The sequence below is a fragment of the Suncus etruscus genome, chromosome 15 (assembly GCF_024139225.1).
Source record: "Suncus etruscus isolate mSunEtr1 chromosome 15, mSunEtr1.pri.cur, whole genome shotgun sequence".
NCBI lineage: Eukaryota > Metazoa > Chordata > Mammalia > Eulipotyphla > Soricidae > Suncus > Suncus etruscus.
Window position 1 is genome coordinate 73,012,300 of NC_064862.1, and position 16,391 is coordinate 73,028,690.

Below are 16,391 nucleotides of genomic sequence, written 5' to 3' on the forward strand. Positions count from 1 at the left end.
GGGGTGAAGATTCAGGGTCCAGAAAGAGGGAGGCCGAGAAGTGGGGGAGAGAGGATCCCCAATAAATCCCAGGTAGTGCTGAGTTTCCTCAGACTGGAGGACGCAACAGGAGGCCCCCCCCCAAAGAAGTAGGAACGGGGAAGTCGGGGGTGCCCGACCCTAGCGCGGGTACTGGACCACCGGGGGATGGGCCGGGCGGGCGCGGGGCGGGGCGTGGCGGGGGGCCGGGCCGGGGTCCCGGGGGCCGGGGCGGGGCCGGGCGGGCGTTGCGCAGTCGCGGGGCGGCCTCCGCGCATGCGGGGCTCACTCGGCTGCAGCCGGCGCCTCTCGCAGCCACTCCCAGGAGCATGAAGGACCGAACCCAGGAGCTCCGCACGGTGAGTCCGGGCCCCGCGCGCCCTGCGCCCGCGCCCCGCGCGCCCCGGCGCCCTGCCCGCTCCGGCTGCACCCCAGACGGCTGCTCGATGTCCCGGGCCTGGCGGGATTCCGCGGGGTGATTCGAGATCCCCCCCCCCATCTCGACCCTCGGTCCCGCCCCTCCGACCCTCTCGGGGTGGCGGGGTCCGTGGCGTGGCCGCCCCCTTGGCCCCGCGGGCTGGTGCCGCTTGGAGCCGGGGGGGTCCCGGATAAACTTTTTGATGCCCCTTCGATTTGGGGAGGGGGCTCTGGGGGTGCGATCGGAGGCGGGTAGCCGGGACCCGAACCTGACCCATGCAATGCAATGCAATGGATTGCAATGCTATGCAATGCCCCGGCCCCGGGGAGCAGAGTGAATGGATCGATCGCTCGTCCCGACTGGGCCCCCCGCGCCCCTACGTTGACCCCCGGGGTGCGCGGGCTCGGGCCCAGCGGGAAGGGCCATAGATCGGAGCCCGGTGCGGGGCGCGCTGCGGGGAAACCCTGCACCCGGGTGGGGCCGCGCTCTCGTTGTTGGGGGGACTGTCTCCCGGGCACCCCGGCACCTGTGGCTGGCCTCACCTGTGGCTCCCCGCCCGGTGCCTATTTGGGCCATGGTGCCATCGGGTCTAGAAGGGCTCGGACCCGGACCCAGCCCCGCTTCCAGTTGCGTTTGCAGACCTACCCCAGCAGCCCGGGCCGAATCCGACCTATTTTTCCACCTGTGTCTCCGCCGAGGCCCCTGGGGTGTGGTTCCTGGGCGGGGTTTGGGGGAGCGGGGAGGATGCACAGAGCCTTCTGAGTCAGAGCTCATTCACCCTTGGGGCTGGCAGAGCCCCCCGGAATCGCCCTGCCGCTCGCGACCTGCTCTTCTGCAGGGAAGAAACTGGGCCCTTCAGCCTGGGGAAGGCTGGGCCCGGGGCTGGGGGATGTTTGAATGACACTTAGGTGGGAAGCTGGAACACCCCAGTAGCAAGCCAGGACGAGCTTTATTGCAGCTCTGGGCTGGCCAAGCTTCAGTGCACGTTTATAAGGGATGCTAGCCCGGTTGGTCCCCCAGGACCCCCTTCTACTGCCTGGCTTGGAGCCAGAGAGCTGGGTGGCCTCTTAGGGAAAGTTTTCGGTAGTCTGTCCTCTGCCCCTAGCCCTCTATGTTGCCACCTGCTCCCCAGCTCCCCACCTCTGTCATTTGGGGGGGACTTAGCACTCCTGCCTTCTGCTGGCTGAGGGCCAAGCCCAGAGGCAAACCCCAGGAAGCTTCAAAGGAATAATCCTGGGGACTCGGGTATCTAAACTCCCCAGTCTGTGCTTACACTGTTTCCTGACAGATCTGATCTGATTGCAGCCCGCAGTGCGTGATGTTTGGGCGTGGGGTGCGGAGGTTGTGGGGTGGGGGTGTCTGCAAAGTAGAAGCAGATATAGCAGCAGTGGCTGGTATTGGGGCTGGTAGATATGGGTTTACCTGTGCCCTGAAAATAGATCCCGGCCCGGAGGGGCTTGGCAGACCTCCCAAGAGAGCTTGAACCCCTCTGCCTCCTCCCCCCCCAAAAAAAAAACCCCACTCTCTACAGGGGTCACGTGGACTGTAAGACTCAGCCAGCCTCCTGCTTGCTCAGCCCTTAGGGGGCCCTTAGTCGGTCAGTGTAGGAGCCAGGTGGGGTGGGGTGGCCAGTTCACGTGGGGTGACCGGCTCATGTGGGATGCTGCCGGTCCCCCATCTGTCTTCACTATGAAGTGAAGCTGGGAAAATCTCTAACCCAGTTTCTCAGGGTGCAAAAGTGTGGCGGGGAGTGTCTGGTCGGGGAAGACCTTGACCTCCCAGAGTCAGGAGTTTGGGATCTGGAGCCCCAGCATCAGAGAGACCATCCTGGCTGGGCACAAAGGTGCTGCATGGGCCGACACAGCCCCTCCCCCGCGGCCCCCCACTCTCGCACATTTGGAAGCGAAGCGAGGGAGCTTATTTATAAAAGTCACACTTGGGAAGGAGCTGGCGGCTTTCCTGGCTCTGCAGGCCGGCCCAGCCCTGCCACCTCCCGCTCCGTCTGCAAACCAAGGAGGCATCCACAGGGCCTCTGCTGGCAGAGACCCACCCGTCTGAGTCCTACCAGCCAGAGACCAGGTTCTGAGTGATTCCACCCCTGGCCCCGAACATGCCAATTCCCAGGCCTCCTTCCCTAAGCCCTTTGGAGCTGTCACTCCTCCCTGGGCCCACAATAGAGTGAATGGGGGTCCTGGGCTCTGGGGCTGGTGACAGATGGCACAGATGTGGGAGCCTTGGGGACAGCCTGGCCCTGGCAGAGAGAGGGGGCACAGCTGCAAAGGGGGTGGGATGTAGGGCCCAGCCCGAGGGTGGGGAACATTGGGACTCAAGGTCCTGCTCTCTGAGCAGCCAGATTTGGCTGGGAAGCCTACCCTCTTTACTCCCCATCTCCCCTTTCTCTCATCATCTCTTTTCCCCAAACTCCAACTCTCTTCTTGTTTTGTTTTTTTTTTTGTTTTTTTTTTTTTATTTGAGACAGACCCAACAATGCTCAAGGATTTCTTCTGCTCTTTGCTCAAGGCTCAGTCTTGACAGGGCTCAGGGACCCTGTGGGGTGCTGGGAATGAAACCCAGGTCGACCATGTGCAAGCTTTACCCGCTGTGATTTCACCCCAATCCCTCTTGTGTCCTCATCATGGGGAAGGGTTTGGGGACCCTACCAGGCAGGTTCAGGCCTTAATCAGTGGTTTTAATTTGGGAGGGGTGAAGCTATACCCGGTGATGCTCAGGGGTTACTTCTGGCTCTGCACTTAAGAATCACACTCCTGGGCCCGGAGAGATAGCACAGCTGCATTTGCCTTGCAAGCAGCTGATCCAGGACCAAAGGTGGTTGGTTCGAATCCCGGTGTCCCACATGGTCCCCTGTGCCAGCAAGGAGCTATTTTTGAGCAGACAGCCAGGAGTAACCCCTGAGCACCGCTGGGTGTGACCCAAAAACAAAAACAAACACAAACAAACAAAAAAAGAATCACACTACTAGTGGTGTTTGGGGGACCATCTAGTATACTGGAGATTGAACCCAGCTCAGCCACCTGCAAGGCAAATGCCCTCCCCACTTTCCCTCTCTGGCTCAGCCCAGCTGTTGGCACCAGTGTTGGTCTTGTGTATCTCAGGCTGAAAATCACAGCATGAGAGACATACAGACAGACGGATGGATGGAGGGAGGGAAGAAGGGGGAGAGAGAGAAAGAGAGAGAGGGAGAGAGAGAGAGGGGGGGGGAGAGAGAGAAAGAGGGAGGGAGGGAGAGAGAGATATGCTGGCTCTGCTTGTGGCCTGACTTTGATTTGATCTCCAGAACTGCATATGGTCCCATGAGCACCATAGGGACCAACCCCCTGAGTTCTCTGCTGGAGCAGACCCTCCTGAACACTGCCAGGTGTGACCCCAAACTCCCAGTAAAGCTCAGGAAGGCCCCTGGTCTACTGTCCTTGGATGAGGGTTCCAAGTGAAGAAGGCAGCAAGCCATTCTCTCACCCCCCTACTCTTCTCACTTCATTTCTAAAATAAAGAAATAAAAAAATGGGGCCAGAGAGATAGCATGGAGGTAAGGCATTTGCCTTGCATGCAGAAGGATGGTGGTTCAAATCTCAGCATCCCATATGGCCCCCCAAGCCTGCCAGGAGCGATATCTGAATGTAGAGCCAGGAGTAACCCCTGAGCGCTGCCGGGTGTGACCCAAAAAAATCCAAAAAGAGGGCCCGGAGAGATAGCACAGCGGTGTTTGCCTTGCAAGCAGCGGATCCAGGACCAAAGGTGATTGGTTTGAATCCCGGTGTCCCATATGGTCCCCCGTGCCTGCCAGGAGCTATTTCTGAGTAGACAGCCAGGAGGAACCCCTGAGCACCGCCGGGTGTGACCCAAAAACAAAAACAAAAAACAAAAACAAAAACAAAAAAAATCCAAAAAGAAAAAAAAAGAAATAGTACAGTGGGGAGGGTATTTGCCTTGCATGCAGCCAACACAAGTTCAATGTCCAGCATCCCTTATAGTCCCCTGAGCACCAGGAATAACTCCTGAGCACATGAGCTGGGAGTAAGCCCCAAGAACCTTCAGTGTGACCCAAACCCCCAATATAAGTGGGGGTAGGGGCAGAGGAGGTTGGGTTCTTGCCTTGCATGTGGTTGACCTATGTTCAATCCTCGGCACCCAGATGGTCCTCTGAGCCTGCCCGGACTTGAGTCCTGAGTGAGCACTGTCGGGTGTGACCCAAAATCAAGAATAAAATAAAAGGCCAGAGAGATAGAAATGCGGAAGGGACTTGCCTTGCCCACAGTTGATCCTGTAGAGTTCCCTGAGCACTGTCAGGAGTAAGCCTTGAGCATTGCTGGATATGGCCCAAAATAACCAAAAGAAAACAAAAAATGAAAAAGGAGAAAGAAAAGAAGAAGAAATAAGAACAGCCCTAGAGGGGCCAGAGCGATAGCACAGTGGGGAGGGCTTTTTCCTTGCATGTGGCCAACCTGGGTTCGATCCCTGGCATCCCATATGGTCCCCCAAGCACCACCAGGAGTAATTTCTGAGCACAGAGCCAGGAGTAACCACTGAGTGCCACTAGGTGTGGCTCAAAAAAACAAAATAAAACAAAAATGCTATTACAGTCCTAACACCCTCACCCATCCCTTCCTTCCGATTTCTTTTAGAAATTGGTTGTTGGGGTCTTTTCTGGGGGAAAGGATAAATAGAATGGAGATTTGGGCCACATCTGGCAGTGCTCAGGACTTATTCCTGGCTCTGCATTCAGGGATCACTCCTGGTGGGACTCGGGGTACCATATAGGATGCCAGGGATTGAAACCAGGCCAGCCTCATGCAAGGAAAGTCCTATATTTATCTTCTGGTCCCTAGAATTTATTTTGTTTGGGTTTTTGCTTTTTGGGAACAACACCCAGTGATGTTTGGATTGACTCCTATACTCAGGGATTATTCATGGCAGAATTTGGAGGTCCTTATGGAATGCTGGGTCTTGAACCAGGTCAGCTGCATGCAAGGCAAGCACCCTCCCCACTGCCCTCTTGTTCTGACCCCAAGACTTTCAGGCTGAATTTGAGAGGAAAAAGAAGAGGAACATGTGGTTGCTTCCTGTTTCTGACATTGTGGAGCAGGGCATTTAGAGGAGGACCGAAGAATCAAAGGGTAGCACCTGGTCTTGGCTAGCTGGCAGAGTGCCTGTCTGATTCTGGGCAGCACCTCTGGAACTCACTCCTAGGATCAACTCAGCGACCCTTGAGTTTAGCCGGTTTCTCTCTGCCTCAACTCCAAGGCCACTTATAGCAGCAGGCAGGCATGTTCTCAGTATTGCTGGGACTGAAATCATGGAACAGAGGCAGGGCCCATCCTGTAGGATGTGGAGCCCACCTGCCAACCCCTCCAGTAGGAAGTGCTGTGACTGGTCGCCTAGGTGATTTCTGGCTATATTAACAGAGATACCACTTAGAAAGATGGAGGAGACGAGTCTACTCAGACAACCTCCATGTGAATCTTGTGCCTTGAGACATGGTAGAAGCTAAGCAAAACAGATGTAAGTGAGGGGCTGTCATTTAGGGCCCTGGGATAAACCACAAAGGGAAAGATTTTCTAAGCACTGCAATTGTGTTTAGGAGAAGGGGTGAGCTCCCCGTTGCCGGAAGCATGCACGCAGAAGCTAGAAGTGGAAGCCAAGGGATTCTTAGATGCTGTAGAGTGTATGGCTGTGACTCTGGGGGAAAATAGGAATAGTGTTTGGGGGGGCCTCAGTTGCAAAGAGTGTGGGAGTGACTTGGAGAAGGTTCTAGAAGGAGGTAGCATCAGAGGGTGCTGTGATTGTCGGCTCTGTTGGAATCAGTATTCCGGGGTGCTGGAAGTGCATAGAAATAGTGGAGTGTGGTGGTAAGCAGGTGGATTTCAGGAAAAGGGAGATGATTATGGATGCTTAGCTGGACAAGAGGTACCATGTAATTCACCCCCCAGGAAGAAGTAGTGGAAGGGAGGGACCTCTTCAAGATTTGCTTTAGTGGGGCCGGGCGGTGGCGCTGGAGGTAAGGTGCCTGCCTTACCTGCGCTAGCCTAGGAGACGGACCGCGGTTCGATCCCCCGGCGTCCCATATGGTCCCCCAAGCCAGGAGCGACTTCTGAGCGCATATAGCCAGGAGTAGCCCCTGAGCGTCACCGGGTGTGGCCCAAAAACCAAAAAAAAAAAAAAAAAAAAAAAAAGATTTGCTTTAGTAAGGCCGGAGCAATAGTACAGTAGGTAGAGTATTTTCTTTGCATGCAGCAAACTCAGGTTCAATCCCAACATCCCTCATGGTTCCCCAAAGACTAGAAGTGATCTTCGAGCACTGCTGATTGAGGCCCCAGATAAAAAGATCTTCCTTAGTGAAGCTGGAACTATAGTATAGCAGACAAGGCTCTGGTCTTGCATGAATTTGACCCACATTTGATCCCCGGCATTCCATAGAGTCCCCTGAGCACTGCCAGGAGTAACCCCTGACTCAAGAGCCAGTAATCTCTGATCATGAACCAAGTGTGGCCTCCAAGCAGAAACAGAAAAAAATTTTCCTTGGAGCTACAGCTGGTTTGACCAAGGCTGTGAAATCATGCCCTGAACCTCACATTGTCTCTGGGGTGAATTTAATGGTACATCCCAGGGGGGACACCCCCACCCAGTCTCCATTCCCTTTGAGCTAGACTTGAGCCATTTCTCCCCCCCAGAAGGATTGTCCAGCCTCTGCTGGACATGGGGGTGGGGGTGGGAGGCGGTTGCTGTGGAGGCCCAGTTGGTGCAGGGACTTCTGATGGAGAAGCACTTTCTGCACCCCTAAAGCCTGGCTAATTCTGTTAGTGGCCTCTTCTGGAAGGAACCTGGAATTTCCTTCTCCTGGAGAGCAGAGCGGGCAGCACTGGGACAGGAACTCATGGCTGCCCCTCCACAGGGTTCAGCTCTGTGCCCCAAGGGGCTCCCTGTAGAAATGGCTCCCAGATGGCTCCCAGAGACTCCAAGGCTGGGTGGGCTCAGGGGGGAGGGGACCCCCTGGCAGCTGCCTCAGGCACTTGTGGGAGCCGCTTTTATTTTAGCTGCTGGGGGAGGAGGTGTGATCTCCTAGCCGCCTCCATCCAGCAGACCCACAAGTCCCGTCTCTTCCTGGGCCCCTCAATGGAACAGTGTGACCCCAGAAGCCCCCCCCCAGCCCTTCCGGAACACACTTTGCTACCCCTTCTCACACCCCCTGCAGCCCCACTGTTCTCTTTCTCAGCTTTGCAAATACCCCAGAGTGGGGGTCAGGAGACAGGTAGCCTCAACTGGGCCCAGATTTCTTCCCCAGTGGATCAGGGTGTGAGTGGGGGACAGCCTGCTGGATTTTTTGACACCACCCCTTGTCTTCTCTCTGCCTATTGTGAGCCTCTCCCATCCCTGCCTTCTTCAGATATATCTGGAAGAGTTCAGATATACTTGGAAGAGTCAGGTGGGCATCCCAGGGGTAGAGGGGTGTCCCCACCCTTCTCCCTGCTCAGAGTAGCACCTAAGGTGAGACCTAAGACAGCTCTGAGCTTAAGGCTATATGATATGTGAACCTACCTTCGGGGCCCAGCCAGGGTGCATGGGTTCATGGGCCCTGCCTTGGGGCCCTGGTGCTCTGGCTAGGACTGAAATCAATCTCAGCTACAGGCTGCTCCCTAAAATTTAGGGCAGACCCCAGATATAGAGGTGCTGGCTAGACTCCAGTCTCTGGTCTGGAGGGGACTGTGTGTAATGTCACCTGACCTGTCCTGCAGCATCCCCAGAGCACCTCTGTGTCTGGGAGCAGAGCCGCTCCGCTCTGTGGATGTGGGGCACAGGGTCTGGGGTCCCCCTTGACCTGCTCACACATGCCCCCACCCCCATGCAGGCCAAGGACAGCGATGATGACGACGATGTCACTGTCACCGTGGACAGGGACCGCTTTATGGATGAGTTCTTCGAGCAGGTGGGAGCCACAGTGACCCAACACCCGCCCTTGCAGACTGGGGAGGGGGGGGATCCTGCCCTGAGCCCCACCTTGGCTTTGCATAAGCCCTTTGAGGATGCAGAGCCCAAAGCTGAAGGGTACCAAGTCTGTCTTGGGAGTTGTGCTCCCTCCCACCATTCCTACCACTGAACCCATCTCCAAATACCCCACCCCGTGGGGGCCCATGGAGTCTCCCTGCTGACCTCCCTGACCTCGGTGCACAGGTGGAAGAGATCCGGGGCTTCATCGACTCCATCTCGGAGAATGTGGAGGAGGTGAAGCGGAAGCACAGCGCCATCCTGGCTTCCCCCAACCCAGATGAGAGTGAGTGACCAGCCAGGGCTTCCTTCGGGGGTGCCTCTGTGGGAAACCTTGAGAAATAAGACTGACCTGGATTCAGACAACAATCCCTGAACACAGAGCCAGCCCTCAGCACAGCCGAGTGTGACCCCAAAATTAGGAGCAAGGCTTGGCCCCATCTCACTGCTTGGGGCTCTGGGATGTGGGTGGAGTCCACCACCGATTGGGCGTGGTTATTTAGTGGTCATGCTCCCAGGAAGGCGTGGTTGGTGATAGCCACGCCCAGGAGTCCCTGGAGCGGGAAGAAGGGATTGCTTGGGTGTTGTTAGGCCCAGCCTCTCCCACTCCCAGGAAAGCAGATGGCAGCTGTGAGGACTCAGAGCAGTGGGAGGGCAGAGCAGCCAAGCAGGCAATACTTCCGGAGGGAGCTGGACAGCCCTGGCACCGGCCACCAGGAAGTCGCCAAGGACCCACCTGCCCTATGCGGGGGGGGCGGGAGGGGGAGAGAGAGAGAGTGTCAGTCCATGCTCCCAGCCAAGGCACCCCGTGCTACTCCCAGCTAACCCTCTGCCAGTGGTGACCAGTTCAGAATGGAGTTCAGAGCTCAGCCAGGGTGGGAAGGCCGGCCTGCGGTCACAGCTATGGGCTGGGTGCTGGGCGACGACAGAGCAGTGGGCACAGAGTCAGGCAAAGCTGGCAGCAGCGAGTGGGCTCCCCGGGCCAAGGCTCCCTCCTGTCTCTTCTGGGGGCCGCCATCCGGGCTGGGCTATTTTGGGTCTGAGAAAAGAGGCTGAAGACGTCAGAGCAGCTGGGAACCAAGTTTTTCCTTTGTTCGGTGGAATGAGGCACCCTCCTCCGCGGTGAGCCCCCCACCCCATCCCCTGCCTTGGGCATATGCCTCTTGGAAGGTATGTTCATGGAGGGGGCTTCTGGCTGGTCCCTCCAGTGTCCTTCCTTTACCTGGACCCCCAGGAGCTGGAGGCGTGCAGAAGTCCGGAGCTCAGTTCTTGGGGTGTGGCAGCCTAAGGCTACCCTGAGGTTGGGGCATGGCTAGAACTATAGACATAGACACACCCCAAAGGGAAACAGCCAACCCCTCTGCAAAGAAGGGCGCACTAGCCAGGGCAGCTCCCAGCCTCTGAGGACTTTTGTCCAATTGGAACAAGGGCTGGAGGATCCACATTACCTGCCAGCTCTTGGGGGCACTGGGTCCTAGTGGCACCAGCCCTTTGAATCTCTTCTCCATTAGCCCTCGCCCAGGTCAAATACCTCCTGCCCTCCTGCACTCCCTGGGTAGCCAGTGAATAGCATCTTCCAGTAGAACAAGATCTATTCCCCCACCCCATTGAATGAGGCCCCAAGGAGGGCATCTGGCATCTGGCTGCAGTCAGCACCCCCCTGCTGGCCGGGGGCTCCCCTCTGCCACCCTCAGGTGATGCTAGATGAGCCCACATCCCCACTTCCACTCAGGCAAGTATCAAGTAAATGCTCCCCAGTGCCAACTCCAGCATCGCCAGCTGCTCCACAATTATCTCTGCCTTAAATTTAGACCCATCTGTTAGCGGCAAGGGGTGGAGGGACCTCGAGGAAGGCGGCTCTGCTTCCTAGAATTGGGGGCTCTGCTCTCTGGAATTGGGGACTCCGTTTCCTTTCTGGGGAGCATACAGGAAGCTGAGCGCCTTAGCCCATGGAGAGGGGAAGCCCAAGGTGTCTCCTCTCTGTCCCCCACCCCAGAGACAAAGGAGGAGCTGGAGGAGCTGATGGCCGACATAAAGAAAACTGCAAACAAAGTTCGCTCCAAGTTAAAGAGTGAGTCTGGAGGGCTGGAGCGATAGCACAGTGGTAAGGCATTTGCCTTGTATGTGACCAATACAGGATGGACCCTGATTCAAGTCCCAGCATCCCATATGGTCCCCCAAGCCTGCCAGGAGCAACTTCTGAGCACAGAGCCAGGAGTAAACTGAGAGCTGTCAGTGCGACCCCCACCCAAAAAAAAACAAAAACAAAAAAAGAGTGAGTCTGGGTGGCAGACCTGCTTCTTCCTCCAGGAAGCCTATGGAGTTTTCCCAGTTCTGAGCAGATCCATGGGCGTTTGCTGTCTTGAGGAGGGTGTCAGTAGATGCGCAGTGGCACAATATTTACTCAGATTGGCCCACATGCGCTGCTGCATACAGGGCCTTGGAGAGCTGCCTGAGGCTTCATGGAGCTCTGGTTGGGGTACCACCTTGTCCCCCCCTCCTCTACTAAAGAGGGCTAAAGTGGGCCCACCAGAATGACCCCTGGAGCACAGGTGTGCACATCCCACAAATGCTAGCTAGGGGATTTTGTGCCCAGAAGCTGGCTTCCTAGTCTTCCCCCTCTCTGGTCACGACCCCTAGCCAGGTGCCACCATCCATGCCTGCACATTATGTCAGCATCTCCGCAGTGTCGTGTGTCTGCCTTATGCACAAACTTACACCCCAGAAGAGCGCCCCTTTCTCTGCTCTGGTGACCTCGGCATCTGAGGTCTCACATGGGTCCTGGGTATGGTAATAGGGGGTAGTGGTGAGCCGGGCAGCAGCCCTGGGCAGCGGCCGCCTCTGGTTCCCGCAGGCATAGAGCAGAGCATTGAGCAGGAGGAAGGTTTGAACCGCTCATCTGCCGACCTGAGGATCCGCAAGACACAGGTGGGCAGGCAGGGTGGGTGCTGGACACTGGGCGTGGGGAGCCATGGTCCTGGCCTGACACCCACATTACGACCCCCAACCCGGTCCTGCAGCACTCCACGCTGTCCCGGAAGTTTGTGGAGGTCATGTCCGAGTACAACGCCACACAGTCCGACTACCGAGAGCGCTGCAAGGGCCGCATCCAGAGGCAGCTGGAAATCAGTAACCGAGGAGCAGGGTCAAGGGGTGGGGTCATGGGTGGGTGGACAGGGCGAGGCCAAGGTTGTGTTGGACAGGATTTGGGTGGGATGGGACCTCACTGGAGATCTGTCATTCAGGGAGTAGGGCCAAAATTAGGGTGGGTGGGGCTGATGAAGTGGGATGGGACCAAGGAAGGAAGGGCCCCCTCTTGCCGCCCCTCTTGGCAAGGATCCAGGCTCAGTGCGCTCTCTGCCCGCAGCTGGCAGGACCACGACCAGTGAGGAGCTGGAGGATATGTTGGAGAGTGGGAACCCAGCCATCTTTGCCTCTGGGGTGAGAGTGGACGCTGCCCCTTCCACTGGGAGCCCCCAGATAGGTGCTGTATTTGGATGTCTTCCTGGGAGGTGGGTTTCGGAGAAGGCTGAGTCCCAGGGAGAGAGAGCCCCATGCACGCTGAAGTCATAAAAGCTAGTGGCAAAAGGAGACAGACTTCTGCCTCCTGACCCCTTGCTGTCCTGCCATTACCACTGGGCAGGGACACTTTCTTTTTCTTTTTCTTTTCTTTTTTTGGGGGGGAAGTATCACACCCGGCAGCGCTCAGGGGTTACTCCTGGCTCTACGCTCAGAAATCACTCCTGGCAGGCTCAGGGGACCATATGAGATGCCGGGATTCAAACCACTGTACTTCTGCATGCAAGGCAAATGCCTTACCTCCATGCTATCTCTCCGGCCCCCTAGGGACACTTTCATTCCTCAATTGGACTGCCCTGAGGAGTAGAGGGCTTCTTAAAGGAGGTGGCCATTACACAGTAGGGTGTGGACAAAGGCTGGCCCAGGCCTGGGTCCTTGGGTAGTCCCTTGGCTTCTGTAGAGGGGTGTTAAGCAGTCTCAAGCCTAGGAAAGGCATGTTAATATGCCCATCAGATGGGTAAGAAATTGCATCCCTGAGAAATTCAGAGATACAGCAAGTGGAGTTTGTAGAAAGTGGGGGAGGGCTCAGGGCCTGCTACTGGACCATTCTACCAAGGTCAAAGCCCATCCCAGCTGCCTTGGCTTGCTTCTGTTCTGGGGACCCGGGGTCCCAGCACAGAGCCCTGTCCCATTCTCCAGATCATCATGGACTCCAGCATCTCGAAGCAGGCCCTGAGCGAGATTGAGACACGGCACAGTGAGATCATCAAGCTGGAGACGAGCATTCGAGAGCTGCATGACATGTTCATGGACATGGCCATGCTGGTGGAAAGCCAGGTGCGTGCGGGACAGCACCTGTCCTGCCCCCACCCCCACAGCATTCCCAGCCCCCCACTAACCCCTCCCATTTCTACCCAACATGCTGCCCTGCCCGGAGGGCCTGAGTCTCCAGGTAACCAGTCTCCCTTTCAAAACCGTCCCAATCTCTCCTCTGCATGGTCATGCATGCCTGCTGCTTTCCATGCCCAGCTCACCCTGTCTCAGTCACAGCAGTTTGTCTTGTGGGTGCTTTGGACCCAAGGAAGGCACAGATGTGGCCAGGGCAGATGAGGTCCTGCTCCCCGGAACCCATGTCGTTTGGTGAAAGGGCTGTGTGGGGGAAGGACAGAATATTCGATGATATTCTCCCTTGTGCCGGGAGTGAGGCAGCAGTGTAGGCTTCTCAGACTTTGAAAGTGACCCCAGATTTCATGAAAGGGCTCCTCAGTTCCCCAGCCACCATTCCCAGATGGGCAGGTAACTACTGAATTTGCAGTCTTTTTTTTTTTTTTTTAAATCACATCTGGCAGTGTTCACAGGCTACTCCCAGCATTGTGCTCAGGGATCACTCCCTATAGACTCTATGCAGTATTGGGGAGCAAACTCAGGCCTCCTGCATATAAAACCCTGGAGCTCTCTCCCCAGCTCTAAACTTATGTTTCCTTTTCTGCTTTTTTTGGGGTGAAGGGACATATACAGAGCTGCTCTGGGCTTGCTCCTGGCAGAGCTCATTGTAGGCAGAGCTTGGGACCAAATGGAGGGAGTAGGGATTGGATCAGCTGTATTCAAGGCAAGCACCCTCCCTGTACCCTCTTGGCCCCTGGACTTTTTTGATTTTGTTTTGTTTTTGTTTGGGGGGTCCACACCCTGCAGTGCTCAGGGGTTACTCCTGGCTCTGCTCAGAAATCACTCCTGACAGGCTCAGGGGACTATATGGGATGCCAGGATTGAACCTGGGTCTGCTGCATGCAAGGCATATGCCCTACTTACTGTGCTAATGCTCTGGCCCCTGGATATATATTTATTTATTTTTTGATTTTTGGGTCACACCTGGCGGTGCTCAGAGGTTACTCCTGGCTATCTGCTCAGAAATAGCTCCTGGCAGGCATGGGACCATATGGGACACCAGGATTTGAACCAACCTCAGGTCCTGGATTGGCTGCTTGCAAGGCAAACGCCGCTGTGCTATTTCTCCGGGCCCTGGATATATATTTCTAACAAGCTCAAGAGTAATGCCAACATAGCTAGGCCGAGGGCCTGGCAGCTATGTTAGATTAGGTGTTTAGGAAGGATCTCTGAGGAGGTAGTCAAACCCTCCCAGCAACTGTAGGTCAGGTAGGGCAGAGATATCAGCTAGGCCAGGCTCATTTGAGGACCAGGAGGGAAGATTGCAGTTGGGCTTGAGTGACCTCAGGCAGTCATCTGGGAGCTGCAGGGTTCCAGGTAAAAATGGAGGTTACTGGAACCCTCAGACTTGGGAAGATGGAGTGAGCACACCCTAGGTCCCTGTGATTAGCTGCTGCTACCCTGCTTTCCCATCTACATTTAGCCCCTCTCCTCCCAGAATGGGCATCTCTGGGGGATCTGAAGGTACTGGCCTGCCTGGAGGGCGCAGGGGAGAAGCTCGAACCCGCCCTCACCCTCTCTTCTCTGCAACTTAGGGTGCTTTCCAGAAGTCCTACCCTGAGAGAGGCAGCCTTCTGGAGCTCTGGTGCCCCCCGGCCTGCAGGGGGAGATGATTGATAGGATTGAGTACAATGTGGAGCACTCGGTGGACTACGTGGAGCGGGCCGTGTCAGACACCAAGAAGGCCGTCAAGTACCAGAGCAAGGCTCGCCGGGTGCGTATCCCAAATCTGTCCCTCTTCTCTGCCCGGTGCAAACGTATTGATCTCCCCAGTCCCCCAAACTCCCAAGCCTCTGGTGTTCCATCCAGACTAATACAGAGGGTCCTTCCTATCCCTGTGCAGAAGAAGATCATGATCATCATCTGCTGCGTGGTCCTGGGCATAGTCATCGCTTCCACCTTCGGCGGCATCTTTGGATAGGCCCTGCCACCTGCCAATCATCTGATGGTCCGCCATGAAGCGGGTCTGGCTGCTGCCACCGCCCCTGCCCGCCCGCCCGCCCGCCCTGCCCCTGGGCCCTGCCCAAGCCGTCGTGTGCATGATCTTTGTGACTGTGTGTATGTCTGTACAGAAGAGGCAAGGGGGGACAGCAAAGGACAGCTCGGAGGGCCCCTTTCCCAGGCGGGGCCACCCCAGGTCACAGGCCTCACATGGGGGTCAGCCTGCTGCTCCCTGCCTCCTCCTGACCCGCCCTGTCTGCCTGTCCTCTCCAGCTGTCCCCCTAAGCTGAGCCCCCCGAGGGGTGGGGACCAGCTGGCCACATGGTGCTGCTTTTCAGGTTGGGGGCAGGGGTGGCCCTGAGTCAGCCCAGCACAGCCTCTATCAGCCCAGCACTGCCAGGGAGGCTCCTCCCCTGCCGATGGCAGAGCCTGCTTGTCTGGGCTGCCTGCACCCCCCCTTCCCACATTCCTGCAGCCCAGTGGGTCCCAGGTAGCCTGGAGGAAACTGGTGACTGCCAGCACCCCCAAGAAGCTAGGTGGTGGAGCCCAGGGGGAGCCACTAGCAGCCCGGGCCCACACACCTCCCAGGCAAGCCCATCGGGCCCTTAAGCCATTGTGTTGCATGTTCAGGACGGTTGTGCTGGGGACACCGTCACTGTGGCCTGCGACCTTGTTCTGCCCCTGCTGTCCCCCATCCAATGTGCCACGTGGATGTCAGGTGTCTGGGATGCAGTATTCGGCAGCCATCATCTTGGGGCTCCCGCACCAGTGTGCCCCGCTGTCCGGCAGGGAGCATGCATGCGGGTGCATGCAGAGGGGCCGCGGGGCCCCACCTTCCCCCCCTGCTTTGCTCCTGCCAGTGACTGTGACCTCTGTCCGTGCTGCCTTCTTGAAAGCGACTTCTCTCCCTCCCCCACCCCTCACCAAAGGTCTCGGGACAACCAGCTGCCCATTTTGTGACATTTTTATGTAGAATAAACATTTGTATCTGTACCTGGCTTCGGCTGGCTGGAAATGTCTTAAGAGAAAGGGACTCAGTAGTCAGCCTCATGTTTCTCAGCCCTGAGCCCCAGCGCCTCTGTAGCCTTAAATGCCTGCCCCTGGCCCCTGCATGGGAGAGAGCTGCTGGGGTGCTGGGCTGGGAAAGCCCCGGGCGCATGGTCCCAGCAGTCTCTCCCACATCCTGTGAAATAACAGGCCCTAATTGAGGCCACCAAGGGGAAGCTGTGTGCACAAGGGCCTGGGTTCCAACTTAGCACTCTTCACTCCTGAGCAGTTCTGGAGTGGCCCCAAGATTATCCCTCAGTCTCCCAGGAAGGATTGTTTAACCATTTAAATTTAGTCCGACCAGGGGCCGGAGAGATAGCATGGAGGTAAGGCGTTTGCCTTTCATGCAGAAGGTCATCAGTTCAAATCCCCGTGTCCCATATGGTCCCCTGTGCCTGCCAGGAGCAATTTCTGAGCATGGAGCCAGGAATAACCCCTGAGCGCTGCAGGGTGTGACCCAAAAACCAAAAAAAAAAAAAAAAAAAAAAAAAAAATTTAGTCCGAC

The 16,391-nt window shown here is 56.7% G+C and overlaps 1 protein-coding gene across 1 annotated transcript; it reads left to right on the forward strand.

The window, feature by feature from the left end:
- Positions 1 to 292: 292 nt before the first annotated feature.
- Positions 293 to 15,838, forward strand: STX1A (syntaxin 1A). The gene is made up of 10 exons (XM_049789550.1): positions 293 to 377; positions 8,298 to 8,375; positions 8,621 to 8,720; positions 10,431 to 10,505; positions 11,289 to 11,362; positions 11,455 to 11,563; positions 11,802 to 11,875; positions 12,653 to 12,790; positions 14,502 to 14,612; positions 14,742 to 15,838. The coding sequence occupies exons 1-10, from the start codon at positions 348 to 350 to the stop codon at positions 14,817 to 14,819; spliced, it is 867 nt and encodes a 288-aa protein (XP_049645507.1). The 5' UTR covers positions 293 to 347; the 3' UTR covers positions 14,820 to 15,838.
- Positions 15,839 to 16,391: the final 553 nt, after the last annotated feature.